Source organism: Doryrhamphus excisus, linkage group LG12 (genome assembly GCF_037039965.1).
Source record: "Doryrhamphus excisus strain RoL-2023G ecotype Guam linkage group LG12, RoL_Dexc_Guam_v1.1, whole genome shotgun sequence".
Lineage (NCBI taxonomy): Eukaryota > Metazoa > Chordata > Actinopteri > Syngnathiformes > Syngnathidae > Doryrhamphus > Doryrhamphus excisus.
Window position 1 is genome coordinate 190859 of NC_136368.1, and position 23783 is coordinate 214641.

Consider the following 23783-nt stretch of genomic DNA (forward strand, 5'->3'; position numbering starts at 1 on the left):
CTTGGTTAGCATCATTCATCCACTCCAAAAGGTACTCTAACCAAATGCATTTTCCCAAAGGAAATCATGTCAATCTAATTCATTCATGCCAGGAAGCCAAAAATGGAATAGACTTGGCTAATGACGTGGTCCAGGCATTATTTTAAGACGTGTGGTGAAGCCCAAGGCCCAGAGACCCCCCATGACCGTCTTTGTGATATCACGAGGGACATGAAAGGTCACCAGGGTCACCCGGGGCCCACCATGAGACCACCCCAATGACTCGCCAGCATTCCCAGGCCAACAGACCTGATATTTGGGCTTGGAAACCAGGATATCCAGCTTCTTCTTTCAGACGCTCCGTGTGGTCCATGGGGGCAGCGGGGGGCCGACCTTATGTAAGCCAGAACGAGCGGCTGGCAAAACCTCTGATCCGAGAGTCCGGATTGGACTAATTGGATCATGGCGCAGTCAAGCCTTGAAAAGGCCAAACAAGACAGCCCGACCGAGACCGAGTCCCAGACCGAGTCCCAGACCAGCGTGCTACGTGAGACAGGAGATTAGCCAATTAGCCCACGAGTGAAAACATCTTCCTCGTAGTTTTCATTCTCAACCCTACTCTTGCCGTTGCTAATCGTTTTTACTGCTTTTGGTTGGTTTGCGTCATGTGGCTCACGTGGTTCACGTGGATCACGTGGATCACATGGATCACATGGATCACATGGATCACGTGGATCGGGGGCACCGGGGGCACCGGGGATCCCCTTAAAGTGACACCAATCATCTCCCCCTTTTTCCCAGCCAGTGATCGTGCCTGGTGACAAAAGTCCCCACTTGGCGTTCTTCAGTCTGTCATAGATGGTCATGGACTCGTGCTGGTTGGGGGTGGGGCACCACGTGGTAGGCAACACGTACTGCATGCGGGGGGAAGCTAGCCTAGCATAGCAATGCTCAATGAACCCAAATACAAATAGAAGGCACATGAAGGATGCATTCAAAGACGCTGGGATGATCGTAATTGTACTTGTAATTGGATTACTTGGACAGTAATTGGTTACTGTAACGTTCCAAACCGCTGGCAGGTCGGAACTATCTCACAACATGCACAATAATCCTTGATAATGAAAACGTGGGCTACTGTTGCGGCCGTAATTTACGGCAAGCTGACACGCAACTCTGAACCCATGACGTCACTTCCTGTCTGACACTCATTCTGCCCCCCTATGACGACTATGGGGGTGTTATATCCTGTGGAGAGGGCTCTAATAGTCTTAATCATTTTGTTTTCATGGCTGATTGTAAAGCTAATGTCCAGCTCATATCTGACAGGAAAAATGTACGGCGTGTTGTCCGACCAATCACTGCTGGCATGTGCTGGGGGTCCGCCCCTTTATCGCTAGTAGTTATAGCTATTTTGGGGGCCTTTGGAGCCCATGTGCGTATCTAACGGGTGCCAGATAGTTTCATTGGAGTTTTTTGGGTAAACGTAACCCCCCGATGTCGTAACGCTTTTAGCCTTGTGGCTAGCGCAGCGGAGTAGTTCATTCTTATCATCTGACCTTCTAGTGGGGGCAACCAGCATCATCTCAGTAGAAAGCTAGCTGGCTGGTGCTCGGCCAATGAGGAATTAGCGTCTGGAGCCAAGGTTGCTAATGAGTGGCGTTTTCCTGCAGGGCTCCGTATGAGCTTTCACAACAGCTCAAAGCCAGAAGACCTACTGGGGGGGAAGACGTACTCTATGGCGGGATCAGATGGTCAAATGGGCATTTGACAACAACAGCAAAGGTGCTTACTACTGGGGGGGGGGGGGAGACGTACTCTATGGCTTGATCACAGTCAAATGGAGATGATGGACGGGGCATTTGACAACAACAACAAAGGTGCTTACTACTGGGGGGGGGGGGAGACGTACTCTATGGCTTGATCACAGTCAAATGGAGATGATGGACGGGGCATTTGACAACAACAGCAAAGGTGCTTACTACTGGGGGGGGGGGCCACGTACTCTATGGCTTGATCACAGTCAAATGGAGATGATGGACGGGGCATTTGACAACAACAGCAAAGGTGCTTACTACTGGGGGGGGGGACGTACTCTATGGCTTGATCACAGTCAAATGGAGATGATGGACGGGGCATTTGACAACAACAACAAAGGTGCTTACTACTGGGGGGGGGGGAGACGTACTCTATGGCTTGATCACAGTCAAATGGAGATGATGGACGGGGCATTTGACAACAACAGCAAAGGTGCTTACTACTGGGGGGGGGGGCCACGTACTCTATGGCTTGATCACAGTCAAATGGAGATGATGGACGGGGCATTTGACAACAACAGCAAAGGTGCTTACTACTGGGGGGGGGGACGTACTCTATGGCTTGATCACAGTCAAATGGAGATGATGGACGGGGCATTTGACAACAACAACAAAGGTGCTTACTACTGGGGGGGGGGGAGACGTACTCTATGGCTTGATCACAGTCAAATGGAGATGATGGACGGGGCATTTGACAACAACAGCAAAGGTGCTTACTACTGGGGGGGGGGGGAGACGTACTCTATGGCTTGATCACAGTCAAATGGAGATGATGGACGGGGCATTTGACAACAACAACAAAGGTGCTTACTACTGGGGGGGGGGCGTACTCTATGGCTTGATCACAGTCAAATGGAGATGATGGACGGGGCATTTGACAACAACAACAAAGGTGAAATGCACTGCTGGGCGGCGGGACAAGGGGGGGCGCCTAAGCATTGAAAGGCTGTTTAGCAGGGAGGCCCTGATCTGCCACAATGTTAGCATCAAGGAAACGCTGCTTTGTCACGCAGCTGCGGCCGGGCAAGCAAAGTCCCAAAGTCAGGTGACGACCATCTTGCCGTGATACTTTGGATCGAAGCCGTTCCCATCGTGTAGGATCTACATCAGGGGTGTCCAGAGTGCAGCCCGGGGGCCAATTGTGGCAAAAATAAACAGCTGTAATTGTACAACAATAACATCAGATGAAAGATAGAAATGTTGCCTTTTTTGGGGAGAATAATTGGAAAATCCTTTTGGAATAAAGCCAAAATATGATGGGAATAAAGCCAAAATATACGAGGGCCAGCGTGCCTCCCTTCCTCCCGCCATAGAAAGACATCACGTCAGTTTGTCGGGGCGTTTGAGGCCGGCGTGTTGAAGGCATGAGCGAAGGATCAAAGCGTGCGAGGAAGGAGCATGACACCCAGAGCCGTAATCCTCTCGGCTCTCGGCCCCCGGCCCCCGGCCCCATTCCCAGACTGTTGCGGTCGGTCTCTTGTTTACGTGGCCTCTGGTCCTTTCAAGTGGGGACCCTTGGCGCGTCAAGACTGACGTGTTTGTCTCGTCTCCTCCTCCGACTGCAACAGCTCAACACGGTTAGTTTGGGAGAAGCTAGTGGAACATCACGTGGCCCTCGTGTTAAGCAGATGCATGGCGGATGGAGCAATAAAGGCGGGAAAGGGGGGCAGTTAAGAGGTCCCGCCTCTTGGTAAGCAGGAAGTGTTGTTGTCATTGCAGGACATTCCAGGGTCCCGGCCTGTTTACAGTTATTATGATTATTATTATTAAGAGCCGCTAATCTTCTAAGCATCGCCGAGGGCCCGAATCCAAACACAAGCAGTTGGATGAGCGTTTGTTACCATTCCGTCCAACATCTGGTTCCTTCTTGGGGGGATCTCCTCACTGTCCTACCCTCGGCCAGCATCTCCATGGTTGGCTAGGACACACAAGCAGCAAACACAACTCACACGGCAAAGCACATCCAGCCTGGTGATAGATAGATAGATACTAGATGGATGGATGGATGGATGGATGGATGGATGGATCAGCAATGATTGGTTGCTTCTATCTTATCCTATCCTATCTAGTATTCTAGACATGTTAGGGTTCTATCCTATCTATTCTATTCTATTCATGTTAGGGTTCTATCCTATCTATTCTATTCTATTCATCTTAGGGTTCTATCCTATCTATTCTATTCTATTCATGTTAGGGTTCTATCCTATCTATTCTATTCATGTTAGGGTTCTATCCTATCTAGTATTCTAGACATGTTAGGGTTCTATCCTATCTATTCTATTCTATTCATGTTAGGGTTCTATCCTATCTATTCTATTCTATTCATGTTAGGGTTCTATCCTATCTATTCTATTCTATTCATGTTAGGGTTCTATCCTATCTATTCTATTCATGTTAGGGTTCTATCCTATGTATTCTATTCTATTCATGTTAGGGTTCTATCCTATGTATTCTATTCTATTCATGTTAGGGTTCTATCCTATGTATTCTATTCTATTCATGTTAGGGTTCTATCCTATGTATTCTATTCTATTCATGTTAGGGTTCTATCCTATGTATTCTATTCTATTCATGTTAGGGTTCTATCCTATCTATTGTATTCATGTTAGGGTTCTATCCTATGTATTCTATTCATGTTAGGGTTCTATCCTATGTATTCTATTCTATTCATGTTAGGGTTCTATCCTATGTATTCTATTCTATTCATGTTAGGGTTCTATCCTATGTATTCTATACTATTCATGTTAGGGTTCTATCCTATGTATTCTATTCATTTTAGGGTTCTATCCTATGTATTCTATTCTATTCATGTTAGGGTTCTATCCTATGTATTGGTTATATAAAGAATAAAGCATATTGATCAGTTTTTTCAGCCCCTTTTTTCTTTTTTCCTTTGCTGGCATTTTGGAGGACGCTGTGTGCCCTCTCCTTAACCCCCCCCCCCCACTACCATACCCCTACGGGCCCTCCAGCCCCCCCCCCTTCACCCAATTCCACCTGACCAGCCAATGGGACTGAGCAGGCGGGCTGATCTGGGTGTGGACTGAGCGAGAGGAGGCGGTGTTGGTGGGTCGGGGTGGGGGGGCAGGACCACAAACACCCGACTCTCCAGCCAGCCAGGCAGGCAGGCAGGCAGGCAGGCAGGCAGCAGCAAGGAGAAACATTTGACACGCTGTCAGACAGTTTCCTTGTTTGCATCAGAGAGTCCATCTGGGTACTTCCTCCATGGATGGACACCACTTCCTCTGCACCTGAGGCCCCACCTGAGAAGATAGGCTCCCAAACAAAGTCATATTCGGAGGACTGCTGTCCGGCCTGCAAAGGTTCCCCGACATGGAGGTGCTGGGAAGACCGGGGGACGAGCAAGTGGACACGGCCAGGGGCCGGGCGGGAAGCTGTGTGGAGTTTCACAATGTCAGGGTAAGGACCTTCAGCTTGTAGGAGAGAAGTGGGGAGTGGGAAGTGGGGAGTGGGGAGTGGGGAGTGGGGAGGGAATGTCCCAGCTCACAGGACCCCGGAAGGTGTCTCCATGACCCGTTTCACACAGTGGAAGCATCACGTGCACGTTGCCAAGTCCTGAATGTAGGAGCACGCTAGCATGCCCTTAAGCCACATACGCTGGCGTGGAACCTTCATCACTTTGCTCAGGAAGGACGTTTTCCCTGAATAGTCAATCAGGTCAACCCATTGAATCCTGCTCTATGAATATGAACCACAATTACATTTTCTAGAGAATAATTATGGTTATGACAGATGCCATTTCATCAATAATAATAATTATCATGGAGGTATTCATTCTGCTATTGCTGAGCTGTGGGCCTAATTAGGCCTCATTTCCATCAAATAACACATACATCCCTGCTGTGGGAGCGCTACGCTACGCTACCATACGCTACAGTACAGTACGCTGGGGTACAGTGTGGTATGCTATGGTACGGGCCGTTATGCTATGGTACGGGCCGTTATGCTATGGTACGCTATGGTACGCTATGGTACGCTACGGTACGCTATGGTACGCTATGGTACGCTACGGTACGCTATGGTACGCTATGGTACGCTATGGTACGCTATGGTACGCTACGGTACGCTATGGTACGCTACGGTACGCTATGGTACGCTACGGTACGCTATGGTACGCTATGGTACGCTATGGTACGCTACAGTACAGTACGCTAGGGTACACTGTGGTACGCTACAGTACAGTACGCTAGGGTACACTGTGGTACGCTACAGTACAGTACGCTAGGGTACACTGTGGTACGCTACAGTACAGTACGCTAGGCTACACTGTGGTACGCTACAGTACGCTACGTACGTCTTCGGTATTGAATGGCTCGATGAGGCTGACCTTTGGCGGGATGGCCATCATGTCGGGTCATGGGCCACTCACTCACTTCCCAAAGAGCGGCATCAGGTCTGATGCTGCTGCTCCCCTGACCTCTTGGGGTCGTAGCCTTTTGGAACCCAGACCTCCAGAAGTCACCCAAAGTAGGGACGACGTCGGACGTATTCCCACCGAGAAGTTGAAGCCTCCAGATGCTTGCAGTTTCCGTTCCTCGTCTTGGCATTTCATCATTGTCGGGGTCTGACGCCGTCCTTGCGGATGGACCCCCTCGCCTGTAGTCCACTGGCCTTGGCTCCCGCGCTTCAATAAGCTGCCGGGAGTGCTAACAGCTGCCGGGCTTGTCTGACTGACTACAGACCTGTGACAGACCTCAACTGGACTGTGACCAGTCCTGGGACCCAAAGAACCCTGCTATCTGTCCCCGTTTATCTGGCCTAGCAAACAGGTGACTGCTTCTCCCGGTTGGACCCACATCATATCTCCTGGGTGGTCATCTGCTTGAGGCCTCCAGTGGTCAGGACCCTTCTAGACTCAGGCGTCAGACCCAATCAGGTCTCGGGGGGCTTGAGGAGGGGGTGGTGGCTCGGCAGGTTGTGAAGTCTGAGACATGTCAGGGTGGCGGCAGGAGGCATTAGGCCAGCTGTAAGGGGGGGGGGTGGATTAAGTCCAGCTGACCCAGCCTTCTCGGGTCAAAGAGTGGACGCAGGCAGACGTAGGAGTCCGGCGGAAAGATCCCAGGTGGAAGACGTAAGGAAGTATTTTGGATGGAATGGCCTCTGGCACCTTCAACTTCCATAAACGTGATGGGAGGAGCCGCTTCCTGTTGCTGAGATGACAAAAGCCTCTTGAACGACTCCTCCTTACCACTCCACTGGCCTGAGGACACTCCTTGAACGACTCCTCCTTACCACTCCACTGGCCTGAGGGCACTCCTTGAACGACTCCTCCTTACCACTCCACTGGCCTGAGGACACTCCTTGAACGACTCCTCCTTACCACTCCACTGGCCTGAGGACACTCCTTGAACGACTCCTCCTTACCACTCCACTGGCCTGAGGACACTCCTTGAACGACTCCTCCTTACCACTCCACTGGCCTGAGGACACTCCTTGAACAGTCCGTCCCAAACACATCTAAATAAGTTTTGGGGTTTTTATCCTTATTAGAGCCCTTTTGACACAAAATAACACCCCTATAGTCACCTTTACACTTGCATTATCTAATGTAGTACATATCATGTAGTACATATGAGACACAGTACACAAGCACACAAGTACAACGTATCAAGTACAAGTACATACGTATCATCCCTTTCTCGAGTATTTCAAATCATTCTGGCCTGAATGAAGCCTTTTCAAGCATAAGTTAAGTATATATTATTAAAGTATATTAATATTAATAGAGGCTGATCATTTGTGGTTCTATTAGTAAGGACCCCCCCCCCCTCCCCCCATGTGACCTTTTCTCCTCCCGGTGAGCTAAGAGTCCCGGTCCGTTTAGGAATGTGAGCTTTTTCAACCCCTTGACCTTTAACCTTTACGTGGGCCAATACGAGACCGCTGGCGGCCGTGTCGATGGCGTGAACGTGACCACACACACACACACACACACACACACACACATACAACACACTTATCTCGTCTTGATTAGCGTCGTGGCTCCACGTCTGACTCCTTCCTGGGGCTTGAGAACCCTGCTGAGCTTTAAGACGTGACGTGACAGCCCGTCTTCTGGCCTTCATGTGTGCTCGTCACCCCCCCCCCCACACACACACACACACACACAGGCTGCCCCATATTCCCGCCCTTTCGCTGAGAAAAATGCACAAGAAATTCCAAGTTGACAACTTGATGAGGTCAGAGAGTCGCACCAACACGCCACCGCCAATGGGGTGTCCCACCTACGAAAATAGACAAGTGGACCCTTGATTAGGTACACCAATCCCGATAAGAAAGCCCACGTGCGATTGAACTCTCCGAGTTGTTCTTGTGTCGTGTCTGGCTGAACTCAGAGCTCTTTCTGATATTCTCCCCCCGATAAGAAGATGCCATCATTTGACATGGCAGCCCCACCCGGGGCCCACCTGGAGCCAACCCGGGGCCCACCTGGGCGCTGTGCCACAGCAACGGGAGTGCTAACAGCTGGCATGCTAGCGGGTGAAAAACCAGTGGCATCACCAGCTCAGCACCAGCAGCGTTATCTAGCTTTGCATGCGCTTTAAAATGTTGCTGTGAAAATCAAGTGTGTTTCAACAGCATTGGCTCTGTTGGCGCCGTGTTGGTCAACACGGGCGCCCCGCGCCACGGTGCGCCCCAATTTGTCAGGGCATGACAACAAGATGTTAACATGTGTGACACTATGTTCTGTATTGGGTGGTATGGGTGTAAAGGTGACTATAGGGGTGTTATTTTGTGTCTAGAGGGCTCCAGGGATGGAGGAATTAAGTGAGCGGTTAAGCATGCTAAACGATGCTTACGTGTCATAATGAGCCTGTACTCCAAACCATTATTCAAGTTGAAATATGATAGAATGGCCACATCTTTCTTACAACCAGCTTTGTGGTCTGGAAAGAACTGGGTCGTACCCCCAAAGCCCTGGGAAATAAAAGTACGTATACTATGCAGTAGTACTGTAATAGTACTGTAGTAGTGTAAGGACAACAACAACAATAGTAGCGCACATGGCGTCGTGTCAACAGCATCACAACTCTGGAAGCAGACGATGCTAATCTGATTAGTGAGGTCATAGGGTGTGTGTGTGTGTGTGTGCGTGCGTGCGTGCGTGCGTGCGTGCGTGCGTGTGTGTGTGCGTGCGTGTGTGTGTGTGTGTGTGTGTGCAATAGGACAGCGGCCATGCAGGCTCAGACGTCTGCCACAGTGACTTCTGTCTCCTGGCTATGTTTTCATCCATGAGTGATTAGAAAAGAGAGAAAAACATGTTAGCCGCCATACAGTATATGGGATATTTACATCATTATATTTACATGAGTTACATTAGCTTTATACATTTACATGATTATATCTTATGAGATCATACCGTTGGTTTCACCGCAATGTATACTGTAATAAAGAAAGAATACTGTATAGCATACTGTACAGAATACATTGATACTCCCCTGGGGAACAGGAGTGTGTATTTGCGTCCACTCGAGTATTGGCTCATGCCAGTGTCCTGGGGACCATGGGGGGGTTTTACTGGCCCTCTATTGGATGTAATGAGTTGAGTTATTAGTTAGTTAATTAGTCACCAACACGAAGCCAAGATGTGTTCAGATAGTTTAGCATATATTGACATACCTTGGATTACTTGTAGCACCCCCCCCCCCTCCCCACTCGACCACATCCCTCACTGGAAAAACAGCGAAGACCTCTGCCAAGGCAGAATATTCCGTCATGGCTTGAAGTAAGCAGGGAAAAAGTGTGCACTGCCAAGCCTCAAACATTTGCAGGCCAGAAGCCTTTTGTGGATGATGCTAGCTTGTATTTAAGGAAACAAAAGGAAACACTGGGTGGGGGGCGGGGGCATAATGGCGTCCTATTGGGCGTGGAATTAGTCCCACATCTCCTTTCCACAGGAGCAGTCCAGCAGTACCGTGTCTTGGCTTTCATTCGGTCCTGGGTTGGCGTTCCACGTTGGCGGGAAATCTGCCTAGCATTATTTTTGTTTTCAATATTTACACTTTATGATACAATTTTTTATTCACAATATTACATCAGTGTTCTTGCAAAATTGAGACTTTTGACTTCCCTCTGCAGATTTGTCCATTTTTGCTGTGTTTTTACATTTTTTTGTAATACTGAATTGTATTCTTAGAATGTGCCGCCGGCCAATTAAAAACACAGCCACAAATGGCCCCTGCGCCACACTTTGCATGTGTGAGGAGAAAGTGGGAGGGGTCCTGTTTTGCCAACGTCTCAAACAGTCCAAAGAGTTCACGCACGGCCTTTTCCAACCGCGAGGCGGACACGCCCTCCGCAGAGACGGGCCGGATCCCTCCAGACGGGCCGCTCTCCGGAATAACATCAGGAAACAGATCCAGCCAGTTGTGCTCTAAAAAAAGTGTGCGCTGTTCCAACTTTAGCCGGAGAACAAATACAACTGGGACGATGATTTAGGAGCACGTTTGGGGGAATGTCGTCGTTGAATACCGGAGCAACACTCCAAGTCAGATGATCCGTCAGGACGCCTCCTCCCACATCTGCTGACTCTCTCAAACTTGGCATTTGATTGTTGCGGCTTTGGAAGCGTCAGCCGTGTCTTCCCGTCTGAGCAAACGTTCCACGCCGACGTCCAATAGAGGTCGTCCGGGTCGTGGGCGGCCACTCGTGCAGCTTGCAGCATCTCCCGAACATGGAGCCGTCACCGTTAAGCAAGCGTTAGGGATGCAGCATGTTAGCATCAGCAACAGTCGGCAGGCTACTTCATTGCGTCTCTCTCACGTGCATGAGAGCCGCCTGCACTGGGAGAGCTGCGGTTCATTGAGGGAAAACTTGAATTCAAACTCAAGTGAATTGCAAAAAAATTGTCTCTTGCCTACAGGCTGGCGTGGTGGTGGTAGTAGTGTGTATGAGTGCCATCTGCACTGGGGGAGCAGCGGTTCATTGATGGGAAATATGAATTCCAACACAAGTGAGGCGTATGATACGTGTTTTGCCTACAGGCCGGCATGGTGGTGGTAGCGTCGTGATCTGGGGGATGCATGAGTGCTGCCGGCACGAGGAGCGCTTTAGTTCAATGAGGGGAAACAGGTTGTTACCGAAATCTTCTTTCACTCCTCCATGATGACATCACAAGCTCCTCCCCCTTCCGTCCTTCTGCTGGAGGATGCCAGCACCGGCACTCGTGCACCACCACCACCACGACTGTGGGCAATGGTGGTACTCACCTGTGGTGCCAGATATGTACACAATAATGGCTGAGTGTTGACAGTAAATGCCCACTGTTATGCAAGCTGTACACTGACTACACTCAAGTGTCGCCATGTTTGTTATTTTTTACTGGAGTTGATTTTTCCCACGATTCCAGCTGAGGACAGACAGAGCAGAGTCGATGCGGTGGAGAGCATGATGCAAAGAAACATGTCACTTGCACACAAAAACGGAAATGTGTGGACATTCCTCCGCATCTGCCATGTTTTTCTTGGCGCTGAGCTAGCATTCTTGCTAGTAGCGCGAGGCTTGATGCTATGCAGAGAAACCCCGTCTCTATAGGGGACGCTGGAACTCTGCCGTCCTTCTATGTAAACACACACACACAAGTCGCCTCATTGACGGCTACAGAGTCAAATCTCACCTTTGTCGCGTGAGGCAAGAATCCGGTAGCATTTCAAAATAATAGCCTAGAGTCACCAACTGAATAATACACTTAGCAGGCTATACAGGAAATTGGTGTCTTCATACTTAATGAGCATCGTAAGATAAGCGATAAACTTTTTGGATATTTTGGTTTAAGGTATGATTTGTCCAGTGAACAGTGAAGCAAATGATGAGATGACATCACAAAGAAAGTGTAGTAGAAGTATTTGCCGAATAGCACGGCGGTCTGGTGGCTCAGTAAGAAAAAAGAAGCTATGGATACTCTGTATTCTGTATATTCTGTATCCTGTTGTAGCCCTGGTGTCTCATAAAGCCACTTCCGGTTGTGTTAAGACCTAATAGTCAAGCGCCCACGTTTGTGCAAACCTCCTGCCAAGTGAAAATAACGTACAGCTAAATCGAGTCAGCCTTGAAAAACGGGACATTGTCACCGATTTGGTTTTTATTTTTCAGTGGGTAGCCGCCGGAAAGCGGTTTAATTTTGGTAGGCATTGCCGGAAGCGGCGTGTCGTAGCTCCGTGTAACTTGTCACGGCAGTGTGGCTAGAGGCGGACAATCTCAGCCGCGCTCAGTCTGAACGGAGCCCGCGCGGAGGAACCGTCAGACGGCGTGGATTGACGTCTCCCCCCGCCGCTCATGGATAAGAAAGACGTTGGAACGGAGATTTTGTTGTTGTTTTTGAAACCGGCGTGTGTCATGGGAATACCGTTGGCCCGGTGCGGTCGACCCGGTGGATCCGAGCAGGCTTGATGGACAGCATGTCACCGCAGCAGGGCGCCATGGGCCGGAACGGCTCCGAGTCCGTAGCCGGGACCGACAAGACGCCCCCGGACAGTAAGAAGGTAGCATTGACCCCGCCGCTAATGTAGAAATGTACGCACACGATGACCAACGAATGCCGCATTCGGGACACTTTGACGTCGTTCTAAACCTGACTTTGGATGGACTATGTCGTTGGGGTTCATGGCTTCTGGTGTGAATATCGGTTGTTCCTTGTGGAGCTGGTCGTTCCTTGTGGAGCTGGTCGTTCCTTGTGGAGCTGGTCGTTCCTTGTGGAGCTGGTCGTTCCTTGTGGAGCTGGTCGTTCCTTGTGGAGCTGGTCGTTCCTTGTGGAGCTGGTCGATCCTTGTGGAGCTGGTCGATCCTTGTGGAGCTGGTCGATCCTTGTGGAGCTGGTCGATCCTTGTGGAGCTGGTCGATCCTTGTGGAGCTGGTCGATCCTTGTGGAGCTGGTCGTTCCTTGTGGAGCTGGTCGTTCCCTGTGGAGCTGGTCGTTCCCTGTGGAGCTGGTCGTTCCCTGTGGAGCTGGTCGTTCCTTGTGGAGCTGGTCGTTCCTTGTGGAGCTGGTCGATCCTTGTGGAGCTGGTCGATCCTTGTGGAGCTGGTCGATCCTTGTGGAGCTGGTCGATCCTTGTGGAGCTGGTCGTTCCTTGTGGAGCTGGTCGTTCCTTGTGGAGCTGGTCGTTCCTTGTGGAGCTGGTGTTTGCTTAGGAATAACTATCGTGTAAACACACATGGCGGCACAGTGATGCTTTGTTATCAGATAGACCAGATCAGGCAAACTCCGAGAAAACAAACACCCCCTCTTGGGAAGCCTGATTGCTGTCTCTGTGGCCGCCGAGTTGATTGGTTGATCGATTTGTGACTTGTGACGTCATATTGTGTGCCGATGTACAGGTGAGCCGCCAGCAGCCGATGGCACCTGGTAAACAGCGCCCCTTGCGGTTGGTATTGGTACTGGAGCCGGGTGCAAATCTCTATTGGTAATATGTCGTAAAGTGGACGTGTCTTGATGAAGAAAGGTCACCTTCGGGTATCACGAACCATGAATGCTCGCGTGGGTTTAAATATGCTTATGATGATGCATGAAGATCTTCCCTGCATGGAAGCCGTGTCCGTGTGTGCTTTAAGGTGGGACAACAGCAGTGAGCCAAGCAGGCGGAACAAGCACGGTGGCGTTCCTATTCCACTGTCCGTGAAGCCGAACACGGACACATGTTGCCCACCCCGCCTCTGGACAAAACACTTGGGAAGTCTTTAGTCCGCTTTGAGAGAATGTGCTTAGGGCCACAGAGGCCACACACACACACACACACACACGCACACACACACACACACACACACGGAAAATTCTCTCCAGTGTCCATCTTCTACATGCCGACTTTGATGTGGATTTGGTCTTGGAGTGGCTGCTGTCACAGTGACTGATGGGGGCTGTGTAGCATACATGCTAGCTGACAGCTACGTGCATACTTGACATGCTTGGACACTCCATTAGGTACACTTCAGTACAACTGGTGGTGATGTAACAATGTGTCTGTTGTTGCAAACATCTCCTAGTAGTAGTAGTAGTAGTAGTAGTAGTAGTAGTAGCAGTCACAGTAGTGGTACAATGATGCAGTGCAGGTTCTGCCAGTAGTAGTAGCAGTCACAGTAGTAGTAGTAGTAGTAGCAGTGATAGTAGTGGTACCATGACTTGTTACTCCTCTCCGCTGAATGCTTTCTGATCTCTCCTAACTCCGCCACATGCGCCCTGTCAGTCTTGTCATGTTGGCCTTGTTGTTGCCTTGCAGCCTTGTTTCAGGGCACGCTATGCCAATGTGTCAGAAGACTCCGCCACACTCCTCTAGACACAATAGGGACCAAAGAAGTATGTTGTTGGAACTGGTAACCGCGTCTCAGACCACATGGCTAAGACCTGTGGGGCTCCGCAGGGGTCAATCCCGGGACCCCTATTGGACATGCTCCCTTTAAGCCAGCGTGTCCTACCACAACTATGCAGACTGCCCTCACGTCTCCATGTCCCTGACGGCAGGTGACCCTGGTCACCATTGGTGCTGTCACCGCGTCAAACAGATGGGTAAAACCACTTTCTCCAGCTAAACTCATCCAGAAGGGAAATCATTGTCTGTGGCCCACGGACACAAAGAGAAAGTTATCAGTTTCTAAAACCTCATCAGCAGGTTAGAGGTCTAGGGCCCATAATGGACTCAGACCTGAACTTTAGCAGCCACTTGAAATCAATAACCTTATCTAAAGACAATGCCACCATCAAGGAATAACGGCCAAGGCACATTTGGAGAGCCTGAGCCGCGCCTTGGTCTCCAGCAGGCTGGACTACGCAACAATCTATACTGCTACTGCTACTGCTACTGCTACTGCTACTCATATTATGTTGTGACAGCCTCCCCATGTGTGCCTTTTCTCCAGGTACCCCCCCCCCATTCCAAAAACATGTTAGCTTGATTGGCCATTCCAAATTGTCCATAGGTATGAATGTGAGTGTGAATGGTTGTTTGTCTATATGTGCCCTGTGATTGGCTGGCCACCAGTCCAGGGTGGACCCCGCCTCTCTCCCCAAGACAGCTGGGATAGGCTCCAGCACCCCCCCCACCCTAAATATGTCACACAGGAAGTAATGTTCTGCAGTGTTCTTTTTCACGCGGAAAGAGGAAGACGGGCTGTTCTGCTATTACGAAAGACAAGGAGATGGTGTCTTTTCGTTTGATTGACACGTTGAGACCTTACATAGAAATGTACAATACCTGACCTGTCACTTATCATTGTCTTGCGTCAATGCAGTGCAAATATGTCAGACATCCTCATTGGTTTAGAGAGTGGGATGACTCCGAGGCTGCCAGAGAATTCTCCTGGTTCGGTAGATCCCGTTCAGAGCCGTGCTATGCAAGCTATGGAATTGTTGGAAGAATGTTGGCATTCTTCAGGTTCTTCCACACCAAACTCATCCAAGGAGTGTTGTGTCATTGGAAGTCCCCCACTTTCCATATTTTGCTCTTTAGCTCGGTTCCTCTTCTTCTCCACTTCTCTTTTCCTTCCAGCCAGCAGGCTTCCTCTCAGGCTCTCGCTTCTGCACGTATGGAAGTTTGCTTCCGCCGCAGGACTTCCTGTGGCGTCTGCAGTCCTTGACTGTGTCTTCTTCTCCTATGTGTGCAGAAGATGAAGACTTTGGCCCAGAGAAGACAGTCTGCCCCGTCCCTGGTCATCAGCAAGGCGCTGACCCGGTCTCGAAGCACGTCCAGGTAAATAACGCTCCCAGTCATTTCATGGTGGTCTCGTGAGGGACCAAAGGGGGGTGGGGGGGCCGGCCCACTCGTTCATACGTCTGTGCAGACATATCCGACTTTTCCTTTCCGAGTTGAGCCAGCACGATTGCTACATGCTAGCAGGCTATTACTAAAAAGCCCAGTGGATGCGGGACAGCGGTCGCCCTTAACCTTTGACCCTCTAGGCGGGAGATGCAGCAGGGGCGACACAGTGGAAGCCCTCCCTGGTCGACAAGGTCTATGCGGACCAGCTCATCAATTCCTCACTCCCAAAGAACTAATCCTCAAAAGGCCAAAGAACCAAAATGGCCGCTTAAGTCGACGCCAACATACATACAGTACGTGATGGGCCGCTTATGTCGACATGGAATAGGAGAGCCAAATGGGTCATTTTGATGAAAAGCGGGTCCGTTGATGTCAACATGTTTTGTCATGATGTTAACTACGAAGGTTTGTTTGTTTCCATGATGCGCCCGGGATAGCGGTTTAGCTAGTCTCTGAAATCATCCAATAGGGCCAGGTACCCCGACCATGGCGTGTTGTCATCAGTCTACATGTTCATGCACGGTCACAGCACAGATATCACACCACGCACCCTTGCTAGAACCTTGCTAGAACCTTGCTAGAACCTTGCTAGAACCTTAGTAGAACCTTGGTAGATTGCGGGGCTTGTATCCCAATGACGGCACTGTTAGCTAGCTCACGTTAGCTCCTTTTCTCCTGGTAGAATGCGGAAAGAAAAGAAAGGGAAAGAAATGTGTCTTCATGTTTCATTCCCAATCAGGATTGGGAATGATGGGCAAAATTCCAAAAATGTACACTTCCCCTTTAAGTTCACCTGACCTTGTATCCTTGGAGGGGCAAAGACTTAGAGGCCAGCCAGGAAGGGGTGGCGTTTGATTGGCTGCATCGCCGTGCTACTAGCATGGTGTGAGGAAAGTACCCCAGCAACTCTTTTCCAAAAAGGAATCCAAGTCTCAAACGGGTAACCTAAGCATGTGAGGTCACTTCCTGTCGCTGCCTCCAGGCCTGGCTTTCTCATCAGGAGCCCCGAAAGGCTGGCTGGCTTTTAGCTTAGTTGCTTCCATCATCTCCACACACACGAGGAACACTTCAGCCGCTGGTCACATCCCAGCCTGCGGCCTCAAGGTCACAGGTTTACCCCCTCCTCCAGTGTGTGTGTGTGTGTGTGTGTGCGTGTGGACCGTCCTTGCCACTTTGTGGTTCAAATGTCCTGGAATCATCCGACCATCCTTTTTCCGAAACTAGATCAATTACGCGGAGAAATGGACAAAGGAATAAATGGTGGTTGAATGGAGAAAAACGCTTTGAAGCCATTTGTACACAATTTCTTTCCTAAATGAAGCAATTAGCATCAAAATGGCGGAATGAGCGGAAGTAGAAATATTGAGAATCCGTGAGCTGTACCGTCGTCCACAAACTGAACAATTCTGGACTTCGGAGCAAGGGCCCCAGGTTCGAATCTCCACTAGTAAACGTGATTGATATCTGTCAGCAAGGGCTTCCCGAATAGAAAGTCTTCAAGCCAAGATCAAAGATCCGCTGTGGTGACGCTGAAATCAGGAAAAAGCCCAGAGAACCAAAACCTGGGCAGACCCAACCGTGGTCATTGGATTCCGTCAAGTAGTATTTCTTATTCATACAAGGACTATTTTTGTATTTAGGCCATGGAAACATAAACGTTATTAGAGCCCTCCAGACATGAAATAACACCCCTATATTCACATTTAAACCCAGTGTCACTAAAGTTAGAGATGAAGCTTTCCATTAGTGGCCATGCAGTGTCCATGGGGGGGGGGGGGTATTAGTATGCCGTGTTGTTGGTCCGCGTGCCCGCCAGCGCCATTAATCAACGTCACACCAGACACAAAGCGGCCATTAGCGCCTCATCCATCACCCTCACCAGGCCTGCCCGCTCAGCTGTCAGTCTCACATTCACCCGGGCGGCGACGCGTGCTGAATACCGACCGTGTGGTCTGGCGGATGTGAAAGGGGCTGTTAGGGAAGACACCCCCACGCATACCAAAGTGTGTGTGTGTGTGTGTGTGTGTGTGTGTGTGTGAGATGCACAAGCACCAGACTTGATTGCTGGAACAACAGGCTTTTATGATTTATTTATAGGTTGGAATGATGCCATAACTGGCACAACAAGACCTCACCAAAAGACGAACTACCGCCATGGCCGAAGCTGAAACCCAACTCACAGCCCCCTTCGGGAACACACGTCTAGCGACACGCCCGCTCACGTCTAACGTCTAACCCCACCCTAACCCATTCCAAATGTCCAATGCCATATGTAGATATGGATACAGGAATATGTCAGTGGAGTATTGGACACGCTGTAGCGCTGGCGTGGGACCTCATCGGGGGCGTGCCTCGCTTTAGTGTTGGAGTGGGCGTGCACATGCGTGCGAGGGGCCAGGCGTGTGCGTGCACGTTTGTAAACATGAAGGAGATGGCCGATAAAGCGGAGATAGAAGAAATTGGGAGATTTGGGCTCGTTTACCCAAACAGGAAAGGACACTGCTCTCAAACCACTTCCTCTTTCCGTAACCAGCAAAAAAATCCCCTCCGTCTTCTTCCATCTTCTGGCAGATGGACCAGCAACATCTACCTTTGCTGCAAAACCTTTCATCTGACCTTTTCTTTGTACGTATGTACGTATGTACGTATGTACGTATGTACGTATGTACGTATGTACGTATATACGCTATGTATGCTATGTACGCAGTATGTAGATATACATATACGCTATGTACGTAGTATGTAGATATATACGCTATGTATGCTATGTACGGTATATTCTTCTCATTCAGAGCACAATTAAAGGGTATCGGGTAAGATCCCTGTGGAACTCCTTGGAAGTTAACCCTGGGATTTTGGATCTTTTAAACCATCAGTCATGTTCCTGCTGATGGGTCTTTCTAATACACGAAACCCTCGTTTATTGCAGTTCATTCGTTCCAGACCCAAGCCGTGATCAGTGGATTTCCATGACATAACAATAATAATGCAATAACGGGGCTATAACGGGGCTATAACGGGGCTATAACGTGGCTATAACGGGGCTATAAAGGGGCTATAAAGGGGCTATAACGGGGCTATAACGGGGCTATAACGGGGCTATAACGGGGCTATAACGGGGCTATAACGGGGCTATAAAGGGGCTATAACGGGGCTATAACGGGGCTATAACGGGGCTATAAAGGGGCTATAACGGGGCTATAACGGGGCTATAACGGGGCTATAAGTCACTGACTGGAAGGCTGCCAGAGCCAATGGGAAGCTTAAAGAAAGTAATCTCAGGAAAAGGCACAATGACAGCAATGGGGAAAGGAGGCTAAGGGAATCAAACTACCGACAGCGAGTGGTTCCCCACAAAGGAAGCCTGAAGGCCCACAGGCATATGAAATATGAAGTATCTATCTTTGATGGAGACATGACCAGCTTTCTGTGGCCCCCCCTCCCCCAGGGAGAGCTGCCTGACGCCGGTCAGTCCAGAATCATGCGCCCTGGTCCAGACCTTCCTGTCCGACTGTCCCGGCCAAGTCTTCCTGGGTCACATCCAAACCCAGCTGAAGACCGGCCTCCAGACTCAGGACAGGCACCTCTTCCTCTTCAGCGACACCCTGCTCGTCACCAAGGCCAAGTGAGTGCACCCGTTTGGTTCTACTGGACCCCCCTGACCCCTGATGGCTCCTCCATTGGTCCTGACTGTCTCACCTCCCGCGTGACCTCTTACCTTGCTACCGTCCTACCTTCTTATCCTACCTGCTTTCCTTCCTACCTGTACCTCCTTCCCACCTTACCTTCCATCCTTCACTGCGTCTCTACCTCACCCCCTTCCTCCTCATGACACCTCCTTGTTACCTCAATAATCTCCTCTAACCTTCACTACCTCCGTCCTTCGCTCCCTCCTTACCTACTTGTCTCATTTCCTACCTCCTTCCCCCGTCACCTCCTCCACATCTCCTCCCACCTTCTTGTTCCCTCCTTAATGCTCAACTCCCCTTGGAGCCGTCCTCCTTGTCTTCTTACTTCCCTGCCTCGCTCTTTCCTGTCCTCACCCCCCCCCCCCCCCCCCCCATTCCCTCCCTCCTTCCTGGTTTCCTTGACTTCTCCCTCATCTTTCCCAACATATAATTATTTTCCAGCCAATTAAATCCATATGAAGCCTGGCCGGGATCAAAGTGCGGGGCTCCCCACCCAGTGCCCTAAGTGCAAGTCCCATGCACCAAAATAGAAGGCTAAAGAGCAGTCCGTGTTCAAGTCCTGAACAACACACGTAAAGATCCACGGAGACACAGCAGGACCTTTGTGGTCTTTCCGGTTGTGATCCTGGCTGGGCACCAGCGGCGTACGCTATAATTGGCGTTCTTGCACGGCGGCTGAACGCAGGCTGACTCGGAGGAATGTGTGACAAAATAGACGCTGGTGACGGGCACCGGCCCACGTGGGCGCCACATGTGTGCTTTTAGTAGTCCTTCCTCTGTAATCACGGCGGGAAACGGACGCCATCATTCGTTAGCGTCGCTGCTGGCGGAGGACGCCGCAAATACACGGAATTTCAGACTTCCTTCATACTCCTCACTTGCATGCTTCAGCCGGGAAGCGCTGCCATTGGTTGAACACGCCTCCTGGAGGAATAAACGGGAGGCAAGAGATGAGGCCGATCATGATTTGGAGTGCATGAGAAAGCAGGACTTTTTCCCCAATCTTATTTTGAATTTTTTTGTTGTTTCAGCAATTTAAAAACAAACGTATTTTATTTTGGAATATTTCAACTCTACAGTACTAAAATGACATCATTACTTTGTCTTCAAATTTGTTTGACTTTTTTGTTAGAATATTTTGGTTTTACTCTCATCAACTATTCCATCTTTCTTCATTTTGCATGAATGACATTATTCCCATAACAATTTTCCCAACGTTGTGACTTCATTTGGTCCAATGACTGCTGATTTCGCTGTTTTGTGTTGGTTTTGTTGTTGAAAGATATGTTTAGAAAGATATGTTTAGAATGTGTCTTGCCCCCCCCATCCCTGATGCAGAGCGCAGGGATGGGGATTATTTGTGGCTCCTCTGGGGACTCCACAGGTTGATCCCAGCAGGCCAGGAATGCTGTCGATAACGCCATGGATGACGCCATGGATGACGCCATGGATAACGCCATGGATAACGCCATGGATAACGCCATGGATAACGCCATGGATAACGCCATGGATAACGCCATGGATGACGCCATGGATAACGCCATGGATAACGCCATGGATAACGCCATGGATAACGCGTGCTGCTGTGTGGACCTGCAGGTCTCCCTCCCACTACAAGGTGAAGGCCCGAGTGCGGGTGTGTGAGATGTGGACGGCCAGCTGCACGGAGGAGGTGTGCGAGGGCAGCACCAGCCCGGAGAGGAGCTTCGTCATGGGCTGGCCCACGTGCAACTACGTGGCCACCTTCAGGTAGCCTGGGATGTTCCCGCAATCTTCTCGTCTCGCCTTCGTTTGCACCATTAGCCTTAACCGGCGCACGTCAGCCGTGCGTGACGGCGTGTCATCTCCGGGGGTGGCGCTATGCGTGAAGGGGAAACCTCACAATACATTCCTATGCACCCCCAACGCCCGCCAGCCCAACCCCGGGGCATGCAATCATACGCATTTGCACCATCACACCCCCATGGCTTCATGTTCATACGCACCCCCCCCAGACATGACGGCTTCTTGAGCTTTGTGTGCGTGTCGGCTGCGTGTCGGCTGCGTGTCGGCTGCGTGTCGGCTGCGGGACAGGCCTTGGTGTCCTTCCGCTCATCATCTTCTGTCTCCTCCCCAGCGCCGAGGAGCACAAGGACAAGTGGCTGGAGCTCATCAGCAGGTAAACAAGCGCTCCCTTTGCCCTTTTCTACCATATCGCTAACCTGAGTGCCCCCCCCCCAAACCTCAGCCGTAATTCTACCAAATAAAGTAAAAAATATTATTGTATGAGAATATGATGGAGAAAAGTCATGTGATTTGTTATTGTCGTGGCCGTGTCCTTTTAGTAGCATCAAGTGTAAAACTTTATTTTGGGGAAATATATGGAAATATGTGGAAATATATGGAAATATGATTCATCCATTCATCCATTTTCTACCGCTTATCCTCACGAGGGTTGCGGGGGGGGCTGGAGCTTATCCCAGTTGTTTTGGGATACGAGAGGCGGGGTCCACCCTGGGCTGGTGGCCATTAGAAAGGTTGTAAATATATATGAATATAATCTAATATGGAAGAAGGCTGAAATATCAAAGTCATAGGATCATCTCGGAGCAGGCACGGTAATCTGGAATAATCTGTCCTAACTTTCGCTCCTGCTGTGGGCTAAGAGAGTGTAAGATGGGGGGGGGGGGGGTGTTTCATGTCCAGAGGGCTGTAGTGATGACGGAAAGCATGTTTCCAGTATAAGGTTTCCAAGTGTGAAATATTCCATGTCCCCCTGGATCCGGGAATCCTGCTTAGCGGCCAGTGAAGTAGGGATGGCCGTGGTACGGACCGCCGCCATGTTTATTGCGTGTAAGCGTCTGCTTTCTGCTTCTGTCCACTCAGTCGGATCCACGAGGGAAAGGAGAACGACGACCCCAAGACGGTCCCGCTGAAGATATTTGCTAAGGACATGGGAAACTGCGCTTACGTAAGAACCCCCCCCCCACCCCCCGTCTTCCCATTGTCCCAGCGCTTCTGTGTCTGTTGGACGGGATGACGGGACATGAATCCTTCATGATGTAATGGTGTTTTTATTCCCCACGTGGCGTTCCTAGGCCAAGACGCTTGCCGTCAGCAACACGGAGAGCGCCACCGACGTCATCCGCATGGCTCTGCTGCAGTTTGGAATATCGGTGAGTGTCGGGCGGGGGGCTCGCCTTCATCATCAGCCCACATCATCTTCAAAGACGAGCGCCGTACTTCTCAATGACTCGTATGCACCAATGACAGTCACGGCCCTCCCAGTTCGGCTCTCCCTAATTCCGGAATGACTCTTTCCAACGTGACCAGCGGGGTGACGCACGGACTCGAATCCATGCTGGTCATGCTGGTCATGCTGGTCATGCTGGTCATGCTTGTAATGCTGGTCATGCTTGTAATGCTGGTCATGCTAGTAATGCTAGTAATGCTAGTAATGCTAGTCATGCTGGTCATGCTGGTCAAACCTGATAACTTGATCAGCATCAGTCCCCTTTTCCAATGCCCACCACCGAGAAGCTGTAGGAATGGGACTACGGATCAAGGCCAGCTAGCGAGTCGGCAGATGTTGGGAATGCCGGCGTGTGCGGGACGTGATGGGTGTGGTCAAGGAGGCGCTATGAGCTGGGCTCTTTGTGTGTGCTGCAGGGTTGCGTGAAGGAGCACCGGCTGTGGGTGAGCTCCAGCAAGGACGAGCCCCCGTACCCGCTCATCGGTGAGGATGAAGAATGCTTGGTGCTTGAAGCCAAAGTCCACGTATGGAAGCTTATTGGGAGGGGACGCTTGTTTCTGGGGGCATTTGTTCTGTTCTCCGTCTTCTCCGTGTTCCTGACATCCTGTGGCTTCAGCGACCTCAGTGACCTCTAACCTTCTTGCGACCCTCGGTATCCAGGCCACGAGTTCCCGTTCAGCATCAAGATGAGCCACATTCGAGATGGTGGGGGCGGCGGAGGAGGAGCGGGGAGGGATCCAATGAGTCCCACCGATTGTCCTGAGGTCCTGCTGCTGGATCGGTGCCTCCCCCCGGACACCCAGTGCCAGTTCATCCTCAGACCCAGCACGGTTAGCCAAAGCCCGGCTGCGCTGCTCGGTAAGCCAGGAAGCATGCTGTCCGGAAAACAGCAAGGAACTCCGCTAACGTGCTAACGTGCTAACGTGCCAGTCTCATCATGTCTAATATGTTTTATTTTCTCCCGTTCCGTCTGCTATATTGGTTAATAGGAGTGTAAAAGTGGCTATAGGGGTGTTATTTCCCATGGAGAGGGCTCTAATAATGCTCATTTCTGAAGGAAGAATCTTACTTTGCGGACATTCCCGTATCCCTGTCGGCTCTGGAACAATTAGCCGCAACCTCGACAGACACAGAAGAGCAGGTCCAAAGCCAGAAGGGGGGCCAACAACATCAGAGGACTCCTTCTAGGGGACACGGGTGGCACGCCAGCTCAGGACGGAAAACAAGAGAGCGAGGGAATAGAGAGAATGAGCGTGAGAATAGGAAGATGGAAAAGTGTGCAGAGATATCATTGGCC

The 23783-nt window shown here is 50.4% G+C and overlaps 1 protein-coding gene across 3 annotated transcripts in view; it reads left to right on the forward strand.

The window, feature by feature from the left end:
- LOC131136312 (rho GTPase-activating protein 20) overlaps positions 1 to 23783 on the forward strand; it is a 41811-nt gene that overhangs the window by 12976 nt on the left and 5052 nt on the right. Inside the window, exons 1-9 of one of the 3 annotated variants that reach the window (XM_058083019.2) lie at positions 4976 to 5216; positions 15411 to 15496; positions 19014 to 19190; positions 20854 to 21003; positions 21371 to 21412; positions 22120 to 22204; positions 22332 to 22409; positions 22903 to 22969; positions 23147 to 23344. In XM_058083019.2, coding sequence (XP_057939002.2) covers positions 5130 to 5216; positions 15411 to 15496; positions 19014 to 19190; positions 20854 to 21003; positions 21371 to 21412; positions 22120 to 22204; positions 22332 to 22409; positions 22903 to 22969; positions 23147 to 23344 — 970 coding nt within the window. In that variant the 5' untranslated portion in view covers positions 4976 to 5129. Of the gene's footprint in view, positions 1 to 4975; positions 5217 to 12005; positions 12299 to 15410; positions 15497 to 19013; positions 19191 to 20853; positions 21004 to 21370; positions 21413 to 22119; positions 22205 to 22331; positions 22410 to 22902; positions 22970 to 23146; positions 23345 to 23783 lie in introns of those variants that run through there. The other 2 variants (XM_058083021.2, XM_058083022.2) reach the window with 2 other exon arrangements.